The 23,847-nt window shown below is 44.0% G+C and overlaps 1 protein-coding gene across 2 annotated transcripts in view; it reads left to right on the top strand.

Moving 5' to 3' along the window:
* ABCD3 (ATP binding cassette subfamily D member 3) overlaps window positions 1-23,847 on the top strand; it is an 83,929-nt gene that overhangs the window by 52,050 nt on the left and 8,032 nt on the right. For both annotated transcript variants that reach the window (XM_056523114.1, XM_056523113.1), the window contains exons 6-20: window positions 962-1,059; window positions 1,980-2,103; window positions 4,099-4,155; window positions 4,235-4,377; window positions 6,325-6,394; window positions 8,903-8,972; window positions 11,581-11,678; window positions 11,760-11,851; window positions 15,116-15,207; window positions 15,299-15,371; window positions 19,246-19,309; window positions 19,917-19,994; window positions 21,780-21,845; window positions 21,928-22,017; window positions 23,311-23,430. In XM_056523114.1, coding sequence (XP_056379089.1) covers window positions 962-1,059; window positions 1,980-2,103; window positions 4,099-4,155; window positions 4,235-4,377; window positions 6,325-6,394; window positions 8,903-8,972; window positions 11,581-11,678; window positions 11,760-11,851; window positions 15,116-15,207; window positions 15,299-15,371; window positions 19,246-19,309; window positions 19,917-19,994; window positions 21,780-21,845; window positions 21,928-22,017; window positions 23,311-23,430 — 1,335 coding nt within the window. The remainder of the gene's footprint in view (window positions 1-961; window positions 1,060-1,979; window positions 2,104-4,098; window positions 4,156-4,234; window positions 4,378-6,324; window positions 6,395-8,902; window positions 8,973-11,580; window positions 11,679-11,759; window positions 11,852-15,115; window positions 15,208-15,298; window positions 15,372-19,245; window positions 19,310-19,916; window positions 19,995-21,779; window positions 21,846-21,927; window positions 22,018-23,310; window positions 23,431-23,847) is intronic.

The raw sequence follows: 23,847 nt of genomic DNA, 5'->3' as shown, positions 1-23,847 counted from the left end.
TTGGTTTGCGTTGTATTGATATACATGCAGTTTTTTTTTACAATACTTTAAAGCATGTGCCTCTTGTTGCTGTGCATTGGTGTGTGTTCCCTTGTTGCTTTGCATAAATGCACAATCCTCTTGTTGCTGTGCATTGATGCACAAGCCTCTTGTTGCTGTGCATTGATGAGTGTGCCTCTATTTGCTGTGCATTGGTGCTTGTGCCTCTTCTTGCTGTCCATTGATGACTGTGCCTCTTGTTGCTGTCCATTGATGACTGTGCCTCTTGTTGCTGTCCATTGATGACTGTGCCTCTTGTTGCTGTCCATTGATGACTGTGCCTCTTGTTGCTGTCCATTGATGACTGTGCCTCTTGTTGCTGTCCATTGATGAGTGTGCCTCTTGTTGTGCATTGATAACTGTGCCTCTTGTTGCTGTGCATTGATGAGTGTGCCTCTTGTTGTGCATTGATAACTGTGCCTCTTGTTGCTGTGCATTGATGACTGTGCCTCTTGTTGCTGTGCATTGAGTGTGCCTCTTGTTGTGCATTGATGAGTGTGCCTCTTGTTGTCCATTGATGAGTGTGCCTCTTGTTGCTGTCCATTGATGAGTGTGCATCTTGTTCTTGTGCATTGATGAGTGTGCCTCTTGTTGCTGTGCATTGATGACTGTGCCTCTTGTTGCTGTGCATTGATGACTGTGCCTCTTGTTGCTGTGCATTGATGACTGTGCCTCTTGTTGCTGTGCATTGATGACTGTGCCTCTTGTTGCTGTGCATTGATGACTGTGCCTCTTGTTGCTGTGCATTGATGACTGTGCCTCTTGTTGCTGTGCATTGATGACTGTGCCTCTTGTTGCTGTGCATTGATGACTGTGCCTCTTGTTGCTGTGCATTGATGACTATGCCTCTTGTTGCTGTGCATTGATGACTGTGCCTCTTGTTGCTTTTCTACATTTTGATATATTTTCTTCTTGTTCTCAGATTTCATTAGTAAATAACTTCTTAAAATTTGGTCTGAATGAGCTGAAGTTGTGTTTCCGAGAGCGGCTGACTAAGCACCTTTATGATGAATACCTAAGGTAAGTACCTGCTCGACAATAGAAGGAGTAATATGCAATTATGTATCGGTATCTGAAAATCAACAGCCAAGTATATACTGTATTAATAAAGGGGCTTACTATCTGTGTGCTACATTCTCTTAAAGGGGTACTCCGGTGGAAATTTTTTTTTATTATTTTTTTTTTTTATCTACTGGTGCCAAAAAGTTAAACAGATTTGTACATTTCTTCTATTAAAAAAATCTTTACCCTTCCATTACTTTTTAGCAGCTGTATGCTACAGAAGAAATTATTTTTCTTTTTGAATTTCTTTTTTGTCTTGTCCACAGTGCTCTCTGCTGACACCTAATGCCCGTATCAGGAACTGTCCACAACAGGAGAAAATCCCCATTGCAAAAACCTATCCTGCTCCGGACAGTTCCTGACACAGACAGAGGTGTCAGCAGAGAGCACTGTGGTCAAGACAAAAGAGAAATTCAAAAAGAGAATAATTTCCTCTCTAACATACAGCTGCTAAAAAGTACTTGAAGGATTAAGATTTTTTAATAGAAGTAATTTACAAATCTGTTTAACTATCTGGCACCAGTTGATTAAAAAAAAAAATAATAATAATAATAATATATGTAAGGGGTACTCCTATATATAATGTTTTCCACCGGAGTACCCCTTTAATGAATGTGAATACAAGGGGGGGGGGGAGAATCAGGACACCAGTCTGGTGTTGGAAAGGGTTTTGCTTAGAATTTGTCTGTCCAGAATTTTAGTGATCTGCCCCAGGTTTTATACTTGAAAGAATTTTGTACAATTAATAGCAAGAATCTGCTTTTTTATATTTAGGGAGACACTATGTCCGACGGAACGTTTTGTGCCTTGATATTCTAGCAGCGCACACTGTGAGGCTCGGTGTTAACTGAAGCGGCTAATATAATTTTATATTTTAGATCTTTTACTTATTATAAAATGGGCAACCTGGATAACCGGATAGCGAACGCTGACCAGCTCCTAACGCAGGATGTGGAGAGATTCTGCAACAGTGTGGTGGACCTGTACTCCAACCTCAGCAAGGTGACTGCTAGGCAACTAAAAAAAAAAAAATTTCTTCTAGTCTTATAGAACAAAAAAAATAAATTTAATCCTTCAGACCTGAATATTTTGTTTTAATATTTACAATATATAACTCTTTTTTAAAAAAAATGTTTTATTTGTCATATATATATATATATATATATATATATATATATATATATGTGTCCCTCAAGTTACAATATTAATAGGTTCCAGGACGACCATTGTATGGTGAAACCATTGTATGTTGAGCCCATAACTCTATGGAAGCCTGGTATTTGGTTCTGAAGCCATCAAAATGTCATCCAAAAATAGGAAAAAGTGAGGATTAAAGAAAAAGAAGTAAATAGCTAATATAGATAAAGCAAATCCTTATATATTAAAGTAAGAAAGATCTGCTGGGAGCTGTAAATCACTGTCTATTTCAATGTTTCCCAAAGAGGGTGCCTCCAGCTGTTGCAAAACTACAACTCCAAACATGCCCGAAGGCTGTCCGGGCATGCTGGAAGTTGTAGTTTTGCAATAGCTGGAGGCACCCTCTTTGGGAAACACTGGTCTATGTAGAGGATAGAAGCTTCTTTGGGGTCCTGTACAGAACACGCAATGTCCTAAAATAAAAAAAACAAAAAAAAAAAAAAAAAAAAAATGGAGCCACCCTCACCTGATGCCCAAAGGAGCAGCTAACCCTAGCACAGGTAAAGAGTACGGAACATGTAATACCTCCCTGTACTGTAGGGGGCGCTACCAGACACCAGTCAGTGCATACACTTCAGTAATACAGGTAAAATGTACAGAACATGTAATACCTGCCTGTACTGTAGGGGGCGCTACCAGACACCAGTCAGTGCATACACTTCAGTAATACAGGTAAAGAGTACAGAACATGTAATACCTCCCTGTACTGTAGGGGGCACTACCAGACACCAGTCAGTGCATACACTTCAGTAATACAGGTAAAGAGTACAGAACATGTAATACCACCCTGTACTGTAGGGGGCGCTACCAGACACCAGTCAGTGCATACACTTCAGTAATACAGGTAAAGAGTACAGAACATGTAATACCTCCCTGTACTGTAGGGGGCGCTACCAGACACCAGTCACTGCATACACTTCAGTAATACAGGTAAAGAGTACAGAACATGTAATACCTCCCTGTACTGTAGGGGGCGCTACCAGACACCAGTCAGTGCATACACTTCAGTAATACAGGTAAAGAGTACGGAACATGTAATACCTCCCTGTGCTGTAGGGGGCGCTACCAGACACCAGTCAGTGCATACACTTCAGTAATACAGGTAAAATGTACAGAACATGTAATACCTCCCTGTACTGTAGGGGGCGCTACCAGACACCAGTCAGTGCATACACTTCAGTAATACAGGTAAAATGTACAGAACATGTAATACCTCCCTGTACTGTAGGGGGCGCTACCAGACACCAGGCACTTTAGGAATACAGGGTTTTTTCCAGTAAATGTCCATTCTCATTGGTCGATTCTTTCAGCCATTGACTCGTTTTACAAATTCCATAGCATTGTATGTTGAGTCTGTTTTCAAGTTACAATGGTCCAGAAAAGACCATTGTATGTTGAAACTATTGTATGTTGAGGGATCACTGTGTGTGTATGTATATACATATATAAGATTGGCTTTTTACTTGATACAGGGAGGAATCCCGAAAGCTTGTCTCTACAAATTCTGTTAGTCCAATAAAAATAAGTATTACAAGATACTGCAACATTTTATGATTTTGCATCACTGGACTAATACGGCCACTCAAACTTAATTTAACATATATATATCCATGTGTGTGTGAGACAGAGACTGTCCGGGCATGCTGGGAGTTGTAGTTTTGCAACTGCTGGAGCCACCCTGATTGGGAAACACCGGTCTAATTAGGATTAGGATATTGATTTGCACATATGTAGGATGTAAGTAAAGATGGACAATTCCCGCCTTTTAATATGAATACATTTGTTTTTTCTGTGTTGCAGCCGTTTCTGGATATCGTCTTGTACCTCTTCAAGCTGACGAGTGCCATTGGAGCCCAGGTAAGAGCCGGACAGTTCCCCCTCCAGACTTGTCTGCGCGCCCGGCGTCGCTAATGTCTCCGCTGCTTTGTTTCCTCAGGGTCCAGCGAGCATGATGGCTTATTTGCTTGTCTCAGGGCTTTTCCTCACACGCCTCAGGAGACCTATTGGTAAGATGACTGTTACCGAACAGCGATACGAAGGCGAATACAGATACGTCAACTCACGCCTCATTACCAATAGGTGAGCCCATCTGTTACCGGGAAATGCTCTTATTGTACTTAACCCTTAAAAGACTGGCTGTGTGTATACTGGGGATTCTGTTTATTTACTTCATGGCTTACATAACCCCATAATGTCGCAGGACGTATATTTACATCCTGCGCCACCTCCCGCGATATAACTCTGTCCCGGCGGCCATCAGTGACTGGGACCTGCAGCTGATAACGAACATCACCGATCGCGGTGATACCCGGTATTAACTCTTCAGATGTGGCGATCAAAGTTGATCGCCGCGTCTGAAATGAAAGTGAAACCTTCCTGGGACCACCACAGTGAAATCAAGCTGTCCCGATCAGCTGTATGGACACGAGGGGGGACCCTACCTGCCTCCTCGTTGTCCGATCGCTAATGACTGCTCCGTGCCTGAGATCCAGGCAGGAGCAGTCGATCGATGATAACACTGATCAATGCTATGCGATTGCATAGCAGTGATCAGTGTAGGAAATCAGTGTGTGCTATGTTATAGTCCCCTATGGGGGCTGTAACATTGTGAAAATAAAGTGTTAATAAATGGGATTTAACCCCTTCCCTAATAAAAGTCTGAATCACCCCATAATAAAAAAAAACTATGTAAATAAAAATAAACATATGTGGTATCGCTGTGTGCGTAAATGTCCGAACTATAAAAGTATATTGTTTGATCAAAACAAAAATGATATCTATAAAAACTTCAGATCACAGCACAAAAAGTGAGCCCTCCTACATCCCCATATGCGGAAAAATAAGTTATAGGGGTAAGAAGATGACATTTTTTAACGTATACATTTTCCTGCATGTAGTTATGATTTTTTTCTAGAAGTGCGACAAAATCCAACCTATATAAGTAGGGGATCATTTTCATCGTATGGACCTACAGAATAAAGAGAAGGAAGCTCCCAAAAGTTACAAAATGGTGTTTTTTTTTCAAATTTTGTCGCACAATGGGTTTTTTTCGCCGTAGATTTTTGGGTAAAATGATTGATGTCTTTATAAAGTAGATTTGGTGGCACAAAAAATAAGCCATCATCTGGATTTTTAGGTGCAAAATTGAAAGGGTAATGATTTTTAAAAGGTGAGGAGGAAAAAATGAAAATGCAAAAACACTGAGTCCTTAAGGGGTTAAAGAGTACCTTTCATCAAAAAAACTTGAATTTCTCATTAACAACTTTCTAATTGCATGTCATTACCTAAAATGTTTATTTTTCAATCTAAAACATAAACACTAGGGGTCTCCCTACATGTCCCCAGCCGCATGTCTCTCATAGATTTCGGACTCATGAGTCCAACCTGGCATGAGTCCGAAATCTCAGTGCAGCTGGGCTAACAAGCAAGCACAGTGCAGCTACCTGCCTGTCACAGCAGAGCGCGCTCCTGACATGCCACGTCATCAGGCTCCAGCAGCAGCAGCACGGCAGCTCTGTGCTCCGATCTTCCTCCTCTTGGCATGTGCTGTAGTAAACAGAGAGGAGGAGATTCAGGAGCTGCCGGCCCGGTTGTGTTCGAGAGGGATCGCAGCTTAGAGGAGGAAGGGCGGAAGTGAGCCCAGGCAGGCTTCACATGATGTCGTGTCTGCCAGGCCATGTCCCCTTCCTCCCTCCACACGAGCAGCAGAAGTGAAGCAGAGAAGAAAAAAGGTAAAGGGGGTGTTTAGAAAATAAATAAATGCAGGGTTATGAAATTATGGACAGTTTAGTTGATGATAGGTTTTCTTTCATGGGAGGAGAAGCCTTGAATGTCCATGATCGGGGAGTATGTGTGAGGTCCGACATTGACGTTTATAGGGTATCTGACTGACTTTGTTGAGATTTGTACCGTAGGGTGGCAGATGTCCACGCTGCGCCTTGTCCATACATCTTATAGTCATTGTAATATTAGTAAGCGGTTGGTGATTTTCCAGCCAATATTAATCATTGTTTGTTTTTGTTTTAGTGAAGAAATCGCCTTCTACAATGGAAACAAAAGGGAAAAACTGACCATTCACTCTGCTTTTAACAAATTGGTAAGCGGTGCAAGGATTTTCGTCCACGCAGGTGAAGGTGCATTTTGGCGCCCCCCCTCCCCCTTAATCTAGTAGATGACTCCGATGGGTAGGGAAAGTCTCTATCCGCCCCCTAATAGGTAGATGCGCCCGGTGCATAGTTAGGAAAGAGTATTGAATTGCCCAGTATTGAGGTAGGTAGGAAAGCCTCCATACTTAGGTAGGTTGGGAATTCCCCAGCTGTTAGATAGTTAGGGAAGCCCTCAAATAGATAGATAGGTATAGAAGCCCCCAATAGTTAGGTCACCTCCAAGTGTAAGTGCTGCGCCGCTGTGAAGTACAGGAGCAGAGATTACTGCTGTCCTGCTCCTGTACAGTAATGATGACCTCTCATTTTTTTTTTTCCAATGTGGTGCTCTGGATTTTACTGCCCCTCTATGACTGGCGCCCTAAGGCAGCCGCCTTATGGTAGTGCTGGCCCTAGACATCTTATCCCCTATCCAACATCAAGACCCCTGCCGTCCACACCCAGCCTTCTAAATGAACACCGGGAGCTGCACAGAGATCTGGACCTCCCCGATCTTTGTGCAGCATCTTTGTGTTCATTTAGAACGCTGGGTGCGGACGGCAGGGGTCTTGACGTCACGGCCACACCCCCTCAATGCATGTCTATGGGAGGGGGTGTGACGCCCCCTCAAAGTAAGTCTATGGGGCGTCACGAGAGGGCGTGGCCCTGATGTCACGGCCATGCCCCCTCAAGGCAAGTCTATGTGGTGTCACAAGGGGGCGTGGCCGTGATGTCACAACCCCGCTGGGTGCGGATGGCCATGCCCCCTCAATGCAAGTCTATGGCAGGGGTCATGATGTCACGGCCATGCCCCCTCAATGCAAGTCTATGGCAAGGGGCATCACACCCCCTCCCATAGACTTGCTTTGATCGGGCATGACGGGACATCATGAGTGGGCGTGGCCATCATGTCACAACACCCGCTCCAAGCGTTCGTAACAAAATGTTCCAAACGCTGGGGCAGTGGAGTACTCCTTTAAGCTGGCGGTACACTTTAGGTATGTTGCCTGATCGGTCTGTCTCTTCCGGACCCCTCTGTCACCTTGCCCCCCGCCCCCAAATAATCTGGTTGTGGCCAATCCTGCAAACAATCCTTCTCTTTCCCTACATCTTCTGTTGATGGAAAGTTGGGAGGTTAAAGGAGTACTCCGGTGGAAAACATCATTTTTTTTTTTTTTTGTTAAATCAACTGGTGCCAGAAAGTGAAACTGATTTGTAAATGACTTCTATTAAAGAATCTTTACTCTTCCAGTACTTTTTAGCAGCTGTATGCTACAGAGGAAATTCTTTTCTTTTTGAATTTCTTTTTTGTCTTGTCCACAGTGCTCTCTGCTGACACCTCTCTCCGTGTCAGGAACTGTCCAGAGCAGGAGAAAATCCCCATAGCAAACCTATGCTGCTCTGGACAGTTCCTGACACGGACAGAGGTGTCAGCAGAGAGCACTGTGGACAAGACAAAAAATAAATTCAAATAGCAAATAATTTTCTCTGTAGCATACAGCTGCTAAAAAGTACTGAAAGGATAAAGATTTTTTAATAGAAGTAATTTACAAATCTGTTTAACTTTCTGGCACCAGTTGAGTTAAAAATAAATAAATAAAATGTTTCCACCGGAGTACCCCTTTAAGGAAGGAACATATCTTCAGTCAAAGAAATCCACAATTTATAATCTAGGGCAGTGTTTCCCAACCAGGGTGCCTCCAGCTGTTGCAAAACTACAACTCCCAGCATGCCCGAACAGCCAACGGCTGTCCGGGCATGCAGGGAGTTGTAGTTTTGAAACAGCTGGAGGCACCCTGGTTGGGGAAACGCTGACCTATATATACTACTATATAGTCCAACATGCTGGGAGTTGTAGTTTTGCAACAGCTGGAGGCACACTGGTTGGGAAACGCTGACCTATATATACTACTATATAGTCCAACATGCTGGGAGTTGTAGTTTTGCAACAGCTGGACGCACCACTGGTTCCGAAACACTGACCTATACCTTATACTACTATATATAGTCCAACATGCTGGGAGTTGGTTTTGCAACAGCTGGAGGCTCCCTTGATTGGGAAACACTGACCTATATTATATACTACTATAAAGTCCAACATGCTGGGTGTTGTAGTTTTGCAACACCTGGAGGCACCCTGGTTGGGAAACACTGACCTATACTATATACTACTATAAAGTCCAACATGCTGGGAGTTGTAGTTTTGCAACAGCTGAAGGCACTCCTGGTTGGGAAACACTGACCTATACTATATACTACTATATAGTCCAACATGCTGGGAGTTGTAGTTTTGCAACAGCTGAAGGCACTCCTGGTTGGGAAACACTGATCTAGGGAATAAGAGCCTTGGTGAACAGAAGCTCACGTTCATCTCCTGTAATGTGTGTGATTGGGGCGGATCTGTGTGCGCTCACATTGTACATTGTGTTATAATCAGATTACTTGTGTTTTCTATCCCACAGGTGGAGCACTTGCATAAGTTTATTTTATTCCGGTTTTCCATGGGTTTTGTAGACAACATTATTGCCAAATGTAAGTTCTAATCTGCACCTGGTTATGTAAAACAGGCGACTCCCAGAATCCTCACTTGATATGTTCGTTTTCTCAGTTTATAGGGGTTATCCAGGTTAGTGCGGGGGGGAGGAAGCTGACAGTTTTCCTTTAAATGGGCACTGTTATTAAAGGGGTACTCCGCCCCTAGACATCTTATCCCCTATCCAAAGGATAGGAGATAAGATGTCAGTACGCCGCGGTCCCGCTGCTGGGGACCCCGGGGATCGCTGCTGCAGCACCGCGCTATCATTACAGCACAGAGCGAGATCGCTCTGCACGTAATGATGGGCAGTACAGGGGCCGGAGCATCACGGCTCCGCCCCTTGTGACGTCACGGCCCGCCCCTTTCAATACAAGTCTATGGGAGGGGGCGTGGCGGTCGTCACGCCCCCTCCCATAGACTTGCATTAAGGGGACAGGCCGTGATGTCACGAGGGGCGGCGCCATGACGTCACGCGGCTCCGTCCCCCGTATCGCCCGTCATTACGCACAGAGCGAACTCTGCGCTGTAATGATAGCGCGGTGCTGCAGCGGGGATCCCAGGGGTCCCCAGCAGCGGGACCGCGGCGATCTGACATCTTATCCCCTATCTCTTGGATAGGGGATAAGATGTCTAGGGGCGGAGTACTCCTTTAAACTTAAAGAAAAACTGTCAGCAAAGTCACCGACACTAACCAGTGGTACTGGCTGGTAGTGCGGGGGACTCTGGTTAAAGTGCTGGCTACCTTCCATTGCAGTGTTACTCCATCATCTTTATAACTGCGATTATGCAAATGACCAGTCAGTGGCATGGGCGGAGTTACGATGGCGGCCTGGGGCACTGTGACGTCTCAGCACTTGGCCCGCTCATATATATTCATACAATCCCCTCCACGTCCCCCTCTGTATTTACTCCTACTGCGCATGTGCTGATTATCCAAGATGGCCGCATGCGGGTGACTTTTTCTGACAGCTTTCCTTAAAAATTTTGCTATTTTGAGCCTTATGTATAATTAAAATTCTTCATCATGTACTTGCATTAAAAAAAATAACTCTATATATGTTTTATTTGTGCTTACATTTATGGCCACTAGGTGTCTCCCTTTTGTGTCTGGACGCGTTCGGCGTTGAGGCTATAGAACAATTTAAACCTCAGCAGACTGACCGCTCTCGCTCACTGCCTGTGAATCTGACAGAGAGGGAGCGAGCGAACTGAACGATGCGCAGCATGGCAGCTCCTCCGATCCTCCTCCCTGTAAATTACCTGCAGAGCTAAACAGAGAGGAGGGGACTCTGGAGCAGCCTGCCGCGCCATAGGCTGCCTCATCGATGAGCGCTCCCGAGACAGAGCGGAGAATAGATGAGTGAGGGCGGAAGTGCTCCCCTGCATGGCTTCAGATTACATTGCGCCTGCTGAGGAACGCCCCCTTCCTGTCCTCGGCCATTATGGTAGGAATAATGGGTTTTAGGAGCTAGAGAAAAAACAATAGGTAGCGAGGTGGGAAGGGGTGCTTTTTTAAAACATTTTTATAATCCCCCCCCAGGTCACTGCCCCCTTCATGATAAACCACCCCTGGCCTTCCTTTATTATTATTATTATTATTATTATTTAATAGTTTTCTACCTTGATATTGTTCTGTATTTTCTGCTCAATCTCAGTCAGATTCACAGACCCCCCCCCCAGCAGGCGTGACATCATCTGTAGCCATACAGGGGAGAACTTCCTCCCTCACTCTGCTACACACAGCCCAGAGCAGTTCAGTGGGAGATGAGCTATGATTGGCTAAGGCTGCCGCAGGAGTCCAAAGTCTGTGCAAAAGATGGGGGGGGGGCAAATGTGCTCTGGGCAAGTAGGGAGACACCTAGTGGCAGCTTTTTTAAACACAAAAAAAACATAGAAAGCTTCATTTTTATTTTTTAAACACTGATCAATGCATTCCTATGGAAATGCATTGAACAGTGCCTGCAATCAGTGTATGCAATGTTATAGCCCCTAGAGGGGGCTATAACACAGCATAAAAAAAAGTAAAAAAAAATGTATAAATAAAAAAAAAAAAAAAAAATGTGATTTAACCCCTTCCCTAATAAAAATTTGAATCGTCCCCCTTTTGCCATTTAAAAAAAATAAATAAAAAATAAAAAACTTTGCAAATAAAAATAAACATATGTGGTGTCGCCACATGCTTAAATGTCCAAACTATAAAAATATATTGTTAATTAAACCGTGCGGTCAAAAAATTTCCAACATTCAAAATAGTGTATTTTTGCTCACTTTTTAGACCATCAAAAAATAATCAAAAAGTCAGTTCAAAACAAAAATGGTACCGATAAAAACTTCAGATCACGGCGCAGTAAATGAGATTTTTCGGTGCAAAATTGAAAGAGTTATGATTTTTTTAAAGGTGAGGAGGTAAAAACGAAAGTGCAAAAACGGAAAAACCCTCCGTCTCCAAGGGGTTAAAGCCAGTTGTGCCTCTCTGTTATACATCAGTAGATTATTGTCCAGCTCTTGTGATTATTTTACCTCTACGTTCTTGCTGTATTTACCTCTTCTATACAACTTCTTCATTGTTTTTAAAGCTCTTTACGTGACTTTTTCTTATTGCAGATTTTGCTACAGTCGTTGGTTACCTGGTTGTCAGCCGTCCATTCCTTACACCAAACCATCCCAGACATCTGAACAGCACCCACGCCGAGCTCCTGGAGGTGAGAGCATTGTCCTCTGTAGATACCCGGCATCATCTGTGGGTTTATTCCTCCATCTTATCTCTCGTCTTTCTCCGATAGGATTATTACCAGAGCGGACGGATGTTACTACGGATGTCTCAGGCGCTCGGAAGAATTGTTCTAGCAGGACGTGAAATGACTCGGCTGTCAGGGTGAGGTCACATTGTGGACAGCGTAGATGAAAAGTCATAAAAAAAAGTAAAGGGCAGATAATAATATAAATAATAAATCCTACTGTGAGGTTTGAGCCTCATTGGTGGTTCAGGGTTTGGATCATCGCATGGAGGCGATCAGTTATCAAGACATATATATTGTGTGTGTGTGTGTGTATATATATATATATATATATATATATATATATATAAATTGGTACAATAATCCCTCGAAATCTCTATAGCAGTGGACCTCCAGATATTGCAAAACTACAACTCCAAGCATACCCGGACAGCCAACGGCTGTCCGGGCATGCTAGGAGTTGTAGTTTTGCAACATCTGGAGGTCCACAACTTGGAGACACCTGCTCTGTAGGAATACTGTACTTATATTTGTAATTGTACAGCAGCAATTATATTTATATATAACAAATAAATATAATATATAAACGTAATAATAAATATAATATATAAATGAATATATATATAAAAAATTAATTAAATAAAATCCAAATAAATACATTTCTAATTATATATTTATATATTTAATTTATGTAATTTTTATATATAGAGAGAGAGAGATATGAGATATATATATATAGATAGATAGATATAGATATAGATATAGATATAGATATAGATATAGATATAGATATAGATATAGATATAGATATAGATATAGATATAGATATAGATATAGATATAGATATATATATATATATATATATATATATATATATATATATATATATATATCTATATCTAAAAATAATAAGGATTTCACCCTAAGGTTTAGCTCTGGGATATCGTCCTTGACACAGCCACAGGACACGTTTCTACTTCTTTCAGCAGGCAACAACAGTTCTTTATGCAAGTCTGGCTCCTCGCCAGCTTTATTAGACTGGGTTCACACTACGTTTTTGCCATACTGTTTTCAATCATGAAATGCGCATGTGCAAAGTAAAAATGCGCATGTGCAAAGTAAAAACGTATACGTTTTTCCCGTATGGAACCGTATACATGTGCATTTCCCATTGACGTCCATGTTAAAAAAAAAAAAACGTATGCGGTTGCAGTACGGTTTTTAAACCGGAGTCAAAACCGTGGTTGACCACGATTTTGTCTCCGGTTTAAAAACCGTACTGCAACCGCATAGGTTTTTTTTAACATGGACGTAAATGGGAAACGCACATGTATACGGTTCCATACGGGGAAAACGTATACGTTTTTTCTTTGCACATGCGCATTTGAATCATAAAGTCCCCACCCAAGACCCCTCCCATTAAAAATGGACAAAAATGTAAAAAACGTATGGTTTTTTTTTTCTATAAAAACGGACGGAACAGTATGCACATACTGTTCCATCCGTTTTTTCCCCATACGGTTTTTGATAAAAAAAAACGTTATGCGGGAACCGTAGTTGAAAAACGTAGTGTGAACCCAGCCTTAGACAGGTTGCAGGATAAATAAAAACATAACACAGGAACAAACAAAATCCTAGACCGTCCAGTCACTGACTACACACCCAGCATGCCCTGAATATCATGACTGTTTAACTCTATGTTATAAATGTCTGTTATGTTTATGTTTTGAAAAACCCAATAAAAAGATTGTAAAACTGAATATCAACTGGTGAGCGAGACTCCACCAGCTTAAAATACAAATTTCTTTCAACCTTTTACTCACTGTTCACACACAGCGTTTGCAGCCTTTTGTTGTGTACGAAGACTCCTTGTCTGTCCACTTCACTGTTGGGTCACTCACAGCTCCTGCCTGTATTCTCCTCACAAGGACCCCTGCCTCCCCCCTTTACAGCCACCTTGCCGTCTTCTGGGGAGAGCCCTGACTATTGTTTTCTTTACTTATATACAGACTTCTGCTGCCATCATTAATTAGGCACCTGCAAGCTCACCTAGGCTAAAAGTATGTTCACACTGCGGAATTCCGCGGGCGGAGATTCTTTTAGGCGGCCGTTGCCAAAGATACCGCTGGGTACTGCGCCCTCACCATTGATGGCTATGCAGTACTCGTGGAATTCCACGCAAAGAATGGACATGATCTTTCTTTGCGCGGAACAATTTCTCATCTCGTGGAAGACCCGTTCACACTGATGAGAATGTTCACTGCGCGGAATTCTACTCGCACAATTCCGCGGGAATTCCGCAGTGTGAACTAGGGATCAACCAATATCGTTTTTTTAGGGCCGATAATCGGTGGAGGTTAGGGCTGATAGCGAATAACTTATACCGATATTCTGGTATAAGTTATCGGCTATTTATCCCCCCGGTACACCGCTGCAGATCATTGATTTAAAGCGGGCGCTTTAAATCAATGCACTGCAGTGGCTTTTACGGTGCCATAGGCCGCCGCCACCACCACCCGCTTCTCTCTCCCTGCCGGTCCGGGGGTCCTGAGTCCTATCACCGCCACCGTTCAGCCCGGCCCGCCGCACCGCCCCGGCCCCATTGCCTCCCCCATCCCCAGTTTTATAATTACCTGTTCCCGGGGTCCATTCTACATCTGGCTCCGGTGGCGTCCTCCTGAGCTGTTACTGTGCGCACTGACAGTGACGTCACGTCGCGCACGTCACCTCACTCGTCATTGCGCACAGCGTGACGCAGCAGGAGCAAGAAGTAGCGCGGGCCCCGGAAACAGGTAATTATAAAACCGGGGATGGGGGAGGCAATGGGGCCGGGGCGGTGCGGTGGGGGGTGTGACGTGGTGCGGCGGGTCAGGTCGGGGGTGGGGGTGTTGGTCGGTCACGGTGCGGCGGGTCGGGGGCGTTGGTCGCCGTGCGGTGGGGGGGCGCCAGGGCATTATCGGCTTATCGGCAAGGTAATTGCCAATACCGATAATGACCAAAATCGTGATTATCGGCCGATAATATCGGCCATACCGATAATCTGTCGATCCCTAGTGTGAACATACCCCAAAGGTCATGGAAAATCACCCTTTCATTGCCCTAAAACCTGCCTCAGTGTCACAATAAAAAAAAAAAAATATATATATATATATATATATATATATATATATGTATATATATTATAATTATTATAAATATAATATATAAATGAATATATATATAAAAAAAAATGAATACCTTTTTTTAATAAATAATAAAAAAATATGTATACAATTATTTATATATATATATATATATATATATATATATATATATATATATATATATATAATGTATTTTTATTTAATATTTCTTGCAATGATGTTTTGAATAAATTGTAATCCTTCCATCGCTCTTTACAGATTCACAGCCAGAATTACAGAACTCATGCAGGTCCTGAAAGATCTAAATGAAGGGAAATATGAGCGAACGATGGTGTCGCAACAGGATAAAGGTAAATGTCGTCATTTGTTGTGATAAATAACGTTGCCTCACACGTGTGAACATGTCCATTCATGGCCGATTTTCTGTTTATAAAATTACAGAGACAGAGAATCTTCCCAGAATTCCCTTAATACCTGGAAGTGGAAGAGTCATCAACGTTGACAACATCATCAAGTATGTATGGGGCTTCTTTATACACGAAATCGGTCACATGGTGCCATGTGATGGCTGACCACATTGTAAACTGAGGGTGGGGAAAACCGAAATGTCGTCATCCGCTCAGGAAATGGCAGATTTGGTTATTTTATGAGAAAATAATTAAACATGTTTTATAGCTGAGCTGCGGTCTGGATTTCAGTGTAATTCTTGGTTATTCCACTATTATAAGGTGATTGGAGTCTTTTAGGGATTTTATGTATATTTGTCCCTATAAAACAGTGTTTCCCAACCAGGGTGTGCCTCCAGGTGTTGCACAACTACAACTCCCAGCATGCCTGGACAGCCTTCGGCTGTCCAGGCATGCTGGGAGTTGTAGTTGTGCAACATCTGGAGGCACACTGGTTGGGAAACACTGCTATAAAGCCATTTGACACTGGTTTTAGACCACAGCATTATACTAAACGTTTAATCTTGCGCGCTGTATTTACAGCTACATTTATATATTCCTAAGAAACGCAATTTACATCAAGACATTTCCATACATTTTTATTGATGGCCTGTCCTTAGGATCAGCCGTCGTCGGTATGAAATTGCAGTACCGTGCTTACCGCAGGCCCATCATTCATCTGATGGGCAGGATGCCAGGAGTCTAACTCCACCAGTCTAATATAAAGGGGTACTCCGTAGGGAATTTTTTTTTTTAATCAACTGGTGCCAGAAAGTTGCACAGATTTGTAACTTACTTTTATTTAAAAATCTTAATCCTTCCAGTACTTATCAGCTGCTGTATTCTCCACAGGAAGTTCTTTTTTCTTTTTGAATTTCCTTTCTATCTGACCACAGTGCTCTCTGCTGACACCTCTGTCCGTATCAGGAAGTGTCCAGAGCAGGAGAGGTTTGCTATGGGGGATTTGCTCCTACTCTGGACAGTTCCTGACAGGGACAGAGGTGTCAGCAGAGAGCACTGTGGTCAGATAGAAAGGAAATAACTGCACAACTTCCTCTGGAGCATACAGCAGCTGATAAGGGTTAAAGGGGTACTCCGGCCCTAAGACATCTTATCCGCTATCCAAAGGATAGGGGGATAACATGTCTGATCGCGGGGGTCCCGCTGCTTGGCATGCAGCACTTACCTGTGAGCACTGCAGGAAGCGCTGGAGGCTCCAAGTCTTGTGCCTCCCGACCACGGGGCCGTCACTCCCCTTCCCATAGACTTGCATTGAGGGGGCAAAGCGGGACATCACACGGGGGCGGAGTCGTGACATCACGATACTCCGTCCCTGTGGTCGGGAGGCATAAGACTTGGAGCCTCCAGCACTTCCTGCAGTGCTCACAGGTAAGTATATTAGGGGTGTGAATCGCCAAGAATTTGGCGATTCGATTCGAATCGCGATACCAGTGTGGCGATTCGATATATCCCGATATATCGCGATACCGTCTAGGTGACGATACATCGCGATATATCCCGATACATCACCCACCTGGGAGCATTCATAGATCCCAATAGACGCCGCTGTCAGCTTTGACAGCGGCGATCTAGTACTCCGGTGCGCACTTTTCTCATGTTATCCCGTCCGGGATGCAAAATAAAAGAAAACGCACTTTATCTTACCTGCCAACGAGCCCCCGGAGCTCCGGTACAGGTGTTTGGTCCCCGGGCTGTATTCTTCTTACTTCCTGTTAGTCCGGCACGTCACACGGAGCTTCAGCCTATCACCAGCCGCAGTGATGTCCCGCCTCGGCCAGTCATAGGCTGAAGCTCCGTGTGACGTGCCGGACTAACAGGAAGTAAGAAGAATACAGCCCGGGGACCGAACACCTGTACCGGAGCACCGGGGGCTCGTTGGCAGGTAAGATAAAGTGCGTTTTCTTTTATTTTGCAGCCCGGACGGGATAACATGAGAAAAGTGTGCACCGGAGTACTCCTTTAATAGCCAGCCGCGGCGATCTGGCTATTAGCGGCGGCCCCCGGCTACTGAAATCAGCCGGGGGTCGCATAGTACGGAGCGGGCACGAGTCGGAGCCCGCTCCATACACCCAGAGCGACGTCGTGTCAGATCCGACTTGCCCGGCTCCACAAATGTGGAACTTTTATCTCCTAATGCCCAAAACATGCTGTTCCGTTTGTCAGGAGATAAAAATTCCACATCCCTAAAAGAATCGATTCAAAAATATTTTGAATCGATTCAGTATCGGCAAATGAAAAAATCGCGATTATCGCGATTACATCCCTAATATATATATTTATCAAACTGAGATACATATGAAGAATATGACTCTTAAACCAATTAAATCACACTTTTTTTTTCCTGCAATGTATATGTTGTGTACGGTGTAATATAGGTTGTATACAGTGTAATATAGGTTGTGTACAGTGTAATATAGGTTGTATACAGTGTAATATAGGTTGTATACAGTGTAATATAGGTTGTGTACAGTGTAATATAGGTTGTGTACAGTGTAATATAGGTTGTATACAGTGTAATATAGGTTGTGTACAGTGTAATATAGGTTGTATACAGTGTAATATAGGTTGTATACAGTGTAATATAGGTTGTGTACAGTGTAATATAGGTTGTATACAGTGTAATATAGGTTGTATACAGTGTAATATAGGTTGTATATGGTGTAATATAGGTTGTATAACAGTGTAATATAGGTTGTAAACAGTGTAATATAGGTTGTATACAGTGTAATATAGGTTGTATATAGTGTAATATAGGTTGTATATGGTGTAATTTAGGTTGTATATGGTGTAATATAGGTTGTATATGGTGTAATATAGGTTGTATACGGTGTAATATAGGTTGTGTACGGTGTAATATAGGTTGTGTACGGTGTAATATAGGTTGTATACAGTGTAATATAGGTTGTATACGGTGTAATATAGGTTGTATACGGTGTCATATAGGTTGTATAAGGTGTAATATAGGTTGTATAAGGTGTAATATAGGTTGTATACGGTGTAATATAGGTTGTATACGGTGTAATATAGGTTGTATACGGTGTAATATAGGTTGTATACGGTGTAATATAGGTTGTATACGGTGTAATATAGGTTGTATACGGTGTAATATAGGTTGTATACGGTGTAATATAGGTTGTGTACGGTGTAATATAGGTTGTGTACGGTGTAATATAGGTTGTGTACGGTGTAATATAGGTTGTGTACGGTGTAATATAGGTTGTGTACGGTGTAATATAGGTTGTGTACGGTGTAATATAGGTTGTGTACGGTGTAATATAGGTTGTGTACGGTGTAATATAGGTTGTGTACGGTGTAATATAGGTTGTATATAGTGTAATATAGGTTGTATACGGTGTAATATAGGTTGTGTACGGTGTAATATAGGTTGTGTACGGTGTAATATAGGTTGTGTACGGTGTAATATAGGTTGTGTACGGTGTAATATAGGTTGTGTACGGTGTAATATAGGTTGTGTACGGTGTAATATAGGTTGTGTACGGTGTAATATAGGTTGTGTACGGTGTAATATAGGTTGTATATAGTGTAATATAGGTTGTATATAGTGTAATATAGGTTGTATATAGTGTAATATAGGTTGTATGCGGTGTAATATAGGTTGTGTGCGGTGTAATATAGGTTGTGTGCGGTGTAATATAGGTTGTATGCGGTGTAATATAGGTTGTGTACGGTGTAATATAGGGTGTATACAGTGTAATATAGGTTGTGTACGGTGTAATATAGGGTGTATACAGTGTAATATAGGTTGTGTACGGTGTAATATAGGGTGTATACAGTGTAATATAGGTTGTGTACGGTGTAATATAGGTTGTGTACGGTGTAATATAGGTTGTATAACGGTGTAATATTGTGTATTATCTGTTTGATCTGCGATAACCATTTGCAAACTTCTTGTATTTTTAGGTTTGAACACGTTCCACTTGCAACACCAAATGGAGATATTCTAATCCGAGACCTAAACTTTGAGGTAAATGATGTTTAACTTTTTTTTTCCCAGAGTTTTCAGATATATAGAACGTAGATAATTTATGATTATTTTATATAAAGTTGCGGTCACCTTTTTTAATCTGGGTTTTTAAATGAAATGTAAATATTTTTAAGGGCTTTAAAGTTTTGTAATTTTTTATTTCCACTGAATTTTCTGCAAATAAAGTAATGAAAAGCTGATGCTGGGTGTGATGGTCATTTGGTCTTGGTCCTGATTAGTCTGACCATAGACATTTGATCAGTCCAAATGAACAAGTGGACAGTGGGGGGCGCGGACGCCGCGGTGGACAGTGGGGGGGGACGGGGACGCCGCAGTGGACAGTGGGGGCGGGCGGGGACGCCGCGGTGGACAGTGGGGGGGCGCCGGGACGCCGCGGTGGACAGTGGGGGGCGCGGACGCCGCGGTGGACAGTGGGGGGGGACGGGGACGCCGCAGTGGACAGTGGGGGCGGGCGGGGACGCCGGTGGTCAGTGGGGGCGGGCACTCCTACGCAGTTACATTAGTATCATGTTATGTGAAGGTGTTGGGAGGTTAATATGATCTGTTATGTGTTTGGTTGAATGTAAATTATTATTATTCTGTACAGGTGAGATCCGGTACCAATGTTCTTGTCTGTGGGCCAAATGGATGCGGGAAGAGTTCCCTGTTCCGTGTATTAGGAGAGGTAAGTTTACACCTAGTTTTGGGTTAATGTTTCATTTATATTCCTCACATATAAGTGACTGCCGTTATGTGACTAAAAGTCATGAATACAAATCTTCATCACAATGCCACGTCTGTTTACTATGAGGGAAAAGTTACTCGGATCTTTGCCGCCATTTGGGCCGAGCAGAGAGTCAGCTGAGACTCTTTTGCTGTAATAATAATTGACGCCCCATTGAATCCTCTTTACAAAGTGCTCCTGGTGCCTGGGAAAGTTCTGGATGTCTTGGACCTCTTCAATTAGCTGATCGGTAGGGACTGCTCCGCAGAAGAGGCCACGTCACTTTTGCTGCAGCCTTTTCCACGTTAACATATGTTGCTCATACTTGCAGTCTATGTTCTATTCGTACGGACAGTGCAGATTCCTGTGGACCCTGCAGATCTGATATTCCACAATTACATGTCATTATACTGTGTGTTCAGACCCTACTGATCCCTAGACAAAGCTAACCTGAATATACAGGTGGTTAGTGCGGATGATCCTGAGTAAAACAATATATTCTTAAAGGGGTACTGCACTCCCCAGCATTCAGAACATTTATGTCCGAATGCTGGATGCGGGCTTCGGGGGTCGACATGCCCGCTTGTCACGTCACGGCAGTCACACCCCCTCCCATAGACTTGAGGGGACGAGGGGCAGGGCATGATGTCATGAGGGGCGTGGCGACCCCCGAAGCCTGCACCCAGCGTTCAGAACTAAATGTTCTGAATGTTGGGGAGTGGAGTACCCCTTTAACCCCAGTCCATTCCCCCATTCCAATGATATCGCACAATTTTTCAATATTTCATTCTGTCTCCATGATGAGCGCAGCCACAAGGACAGGACCTCAGGGGCGGGATCAGAGGTGTAGATAGCACTCAGCTCCGCCTCCAAAGCATTTAAAAGCTCATTTGCATATTGTAAGATTGTGCTATATTTCTGGAATGGCTGAATGGATTGGGGTAAGGAATACATCGTTTTACTCAGGATCACCCGCACTACCCACCTGTATAGTCAGGTCTGTGGGGCTGATCCATCCATTTTCCTTTAAAGAACTAGCAGAACATCCAAAGGATAGGGGATAAGATGTCTGATCGCGGGGGTCACTGGGGGACCTCTGCGATCTCTGGGCCGGCAGCTGCGGTGTTCGGAACACAGAAGCTTGCAGCTTCTGCATTCGGGATGGCACACCACACCCCCTCCATTCATGTCTTTGGGAGAGGGCGTGACGGCTACTACAGAACAGTCACGCCTCCTCCCATAGACTTGAATGAAGGGGGCGTGGCGGCTTGCATTGCCAGTCATCGTGCACGGAGCAGAGTTCGCTCCATGACCCGAATGACAGGGGTGCTAGCCTGGAGATTGTGGGGGTCCCCAGCAGCAGGACCCTCGCGATCTAACATTTTATCCCCTATCCTGTGTGCAGCGGAGTACCCCTTTAAAATTCATGTCTGATTCTGAAAACACGTCAAAGATCAGCCTAGATTTTAGATTCAGGTTGTGAATGTAGATTCTTCGTCTTAATAAGCCTTGTAAATGGTCCCTTCCTGTAAGTCCCAATGTCCCTATGATAACACTGATCTGCTGGGGTATTATAGCAGGATGTGAGCACAGACTCCCTTCTCACAGAAATACATTAATAATTTACACTTCTGTAAAATACTTACGGGGCTGTGATGTAAATCTTGTGTCCATCAGGAATCCCATAAAATAAAGGACCTTTTCCGATCGTCCTCATTCACTGTTCACCTTTCTTTCCCCTCCTAGTTATGGCCGCTCTTCGGTGGATCTCTGACCAAACCTGAACGGGGAAAATTATTTTATGTTCCTCAGGTAAAGTTTTATTCCCTTTTATTCTTCAATGTTTTTATGTCATTATCATTGAGCAGAAGATGATTTTACTTGTTACTTACAGAGACCGTATATGACTCTGGGGACGTTACGAGACCAGGTCATCTATCCCGACACCCAGGAAGATCAGAAGCGTAAAGGCATCTCCGATAAGGTTAGATCCATACATAGTTATCGGGGGGCGGAGTATATAGTTATCGGGGGGCGGAGTATATAGTTATCGGGGGGCGGAGTATATAGTTATCGGGGGGCGGAGTATATAGTTATCGGGGGGCGGAGTATATAGTTATCGGGGGGCGGAGTATATAGTTATCGGGGGCGGAGTATATAGTTATCGGGGGGCTGGAGTATATAGTTATCGGGGGGCTGGAGTATATAGTTATCGGGGGGCTGGAGTATATAGTTATCGGGGGGCTGGAGTATATAGTTATCGGGGGGGCTAGAGTATATGGTTATCGGGGGGGCTGGAGTATATAGTTATCGGGGGGCTGGAGTATATGGTTATCGGGGGCTGGAGTGTATAATTATCGGGGGCTGGAGTGTATAATTATCGGGGGCCGGAGTATATAGTTATGGGGGGGCTGGAGTATATGGTTATCGGGGGCTGGAGTGTATAATTATCGGGGGCCGGAGTATATAGTTATCGGGGGGCTGGAGTATATGGTTATCGGGGGCTGGAGTGTATAATTATCGGGGGCTGGAGTGTATAATTATCGGGGGCCGGAATATATAGTTATGGGGGGGCTGGAGTATATGGTTATCGGGGGCTGGAGTGTATAATTATCGGGGGCCGGAGTATATAGTTATCGGGGGGGCTGGAGTATATAGTTATCGGGGGGGCTGGAGTATATGGTTATCGGGGGGGCTGGAGTATATGGTTATCGGGGGGGCTGGAGTATATAGTTATCGGGGGGGCTGGAGTATATAGTTATCGGGGGGGCTGGAGTATATGGTTATCGGGGGGGCCGGAGTATATGGTTATCGGGGGGGCCGGAGTATATGGTTATCGGGGGGGCCGGAGTATATGGTTATCGGGGGGGCCGGAGTATGTAGTTATCGGGGGGGCCGGAGTGTGTAGTTATCGGGGGGGGCGGGAGTGTGTAGTTATCGGGGGGGGGCGGGAGTGTGTAGTTATCGGGGGGGCGGGAGTGTGTAGTTATCGGGGGGGCGGGAGTGTGTAGTTATCGGGGGGGCGGGAGTGTGTAGTTATCGGGGGGGCGGGAGTGTGTAGTTATCGGGGGGGCGGGAGTGTGTAGTTATCGGGGGGCGGAGTTTGATTATATCGGGGGGGCGGAGTTTGCGGTTGTCGGGGGGCGGAGTTTGCGGTTGTCGGGGGGCGGAGTTTGCGGTTGTCGGGGGGGGCGGAGTTTGTTGATATTGGGGTCTGCAGCTTGTGATTCTTCGATTCTCTTTTATTTCATAGTAAAGCTGTTTCTGTCTCTTACAGGTACTGAAGGAATATTTGGACAATGTGCAGCTGGGGCAGATCCTGGAGCGTGAGGGCGGCTGGGATAGTGTCCAGGACTGGATGGATGTTCTCAGTGGAGGAGAGAAGCAGAGGATGGCGGTATGTAATGTCTAACCTTGGTCTTAGGCAAACATCGTAATTTGGATTCTGCATTTATCACATTTCACACCAAGATTAGGAAAACAGCTGCTTTCTTCTAAAAACAGCGCCACTCATGTCCTCAGGTTGTGTGTGGTATTGCAGCTTAGTTCCATTGACGTGAATAGAGCTTAGTTGTTATACCACACACTACCTGAGGACAGGGGTGGTGCTGTTTTAAAAATATATGATCTCTGTTTTTCTATCCCTCGATAAACCCCTTTAACTTGACAGGGAACTATATAGTGTTGGACTGAATAAATCAATGTGTGATGGGATTCATCCTCTCAGGCTTCATACTAGGGGTCTGCAGCCCCCTCAGACATTAGTCAGTGCCCGTATAACTTATGTCATTGCCCCTCCCAACCTGTGGCTCTA

This window comes from Hyla sarda, chromosome 6, assembly GCF_029499605.1.
Source record: "Hyla sarda isolate aHylSar1 chromosome 6, aHylSar1.hap1, whole genome shotgun sequence".
In the NCBI taxonomy this organism is placed as follows: domain Eukaryota; kingdom Metazoa; phylum Chordata; class Amphibia; order Anura; family Hylidae; genus Hyla; species Hyla sarda.
This window is presented reverse-complemented; position numbering and strand designations above follow the sequence as displayed.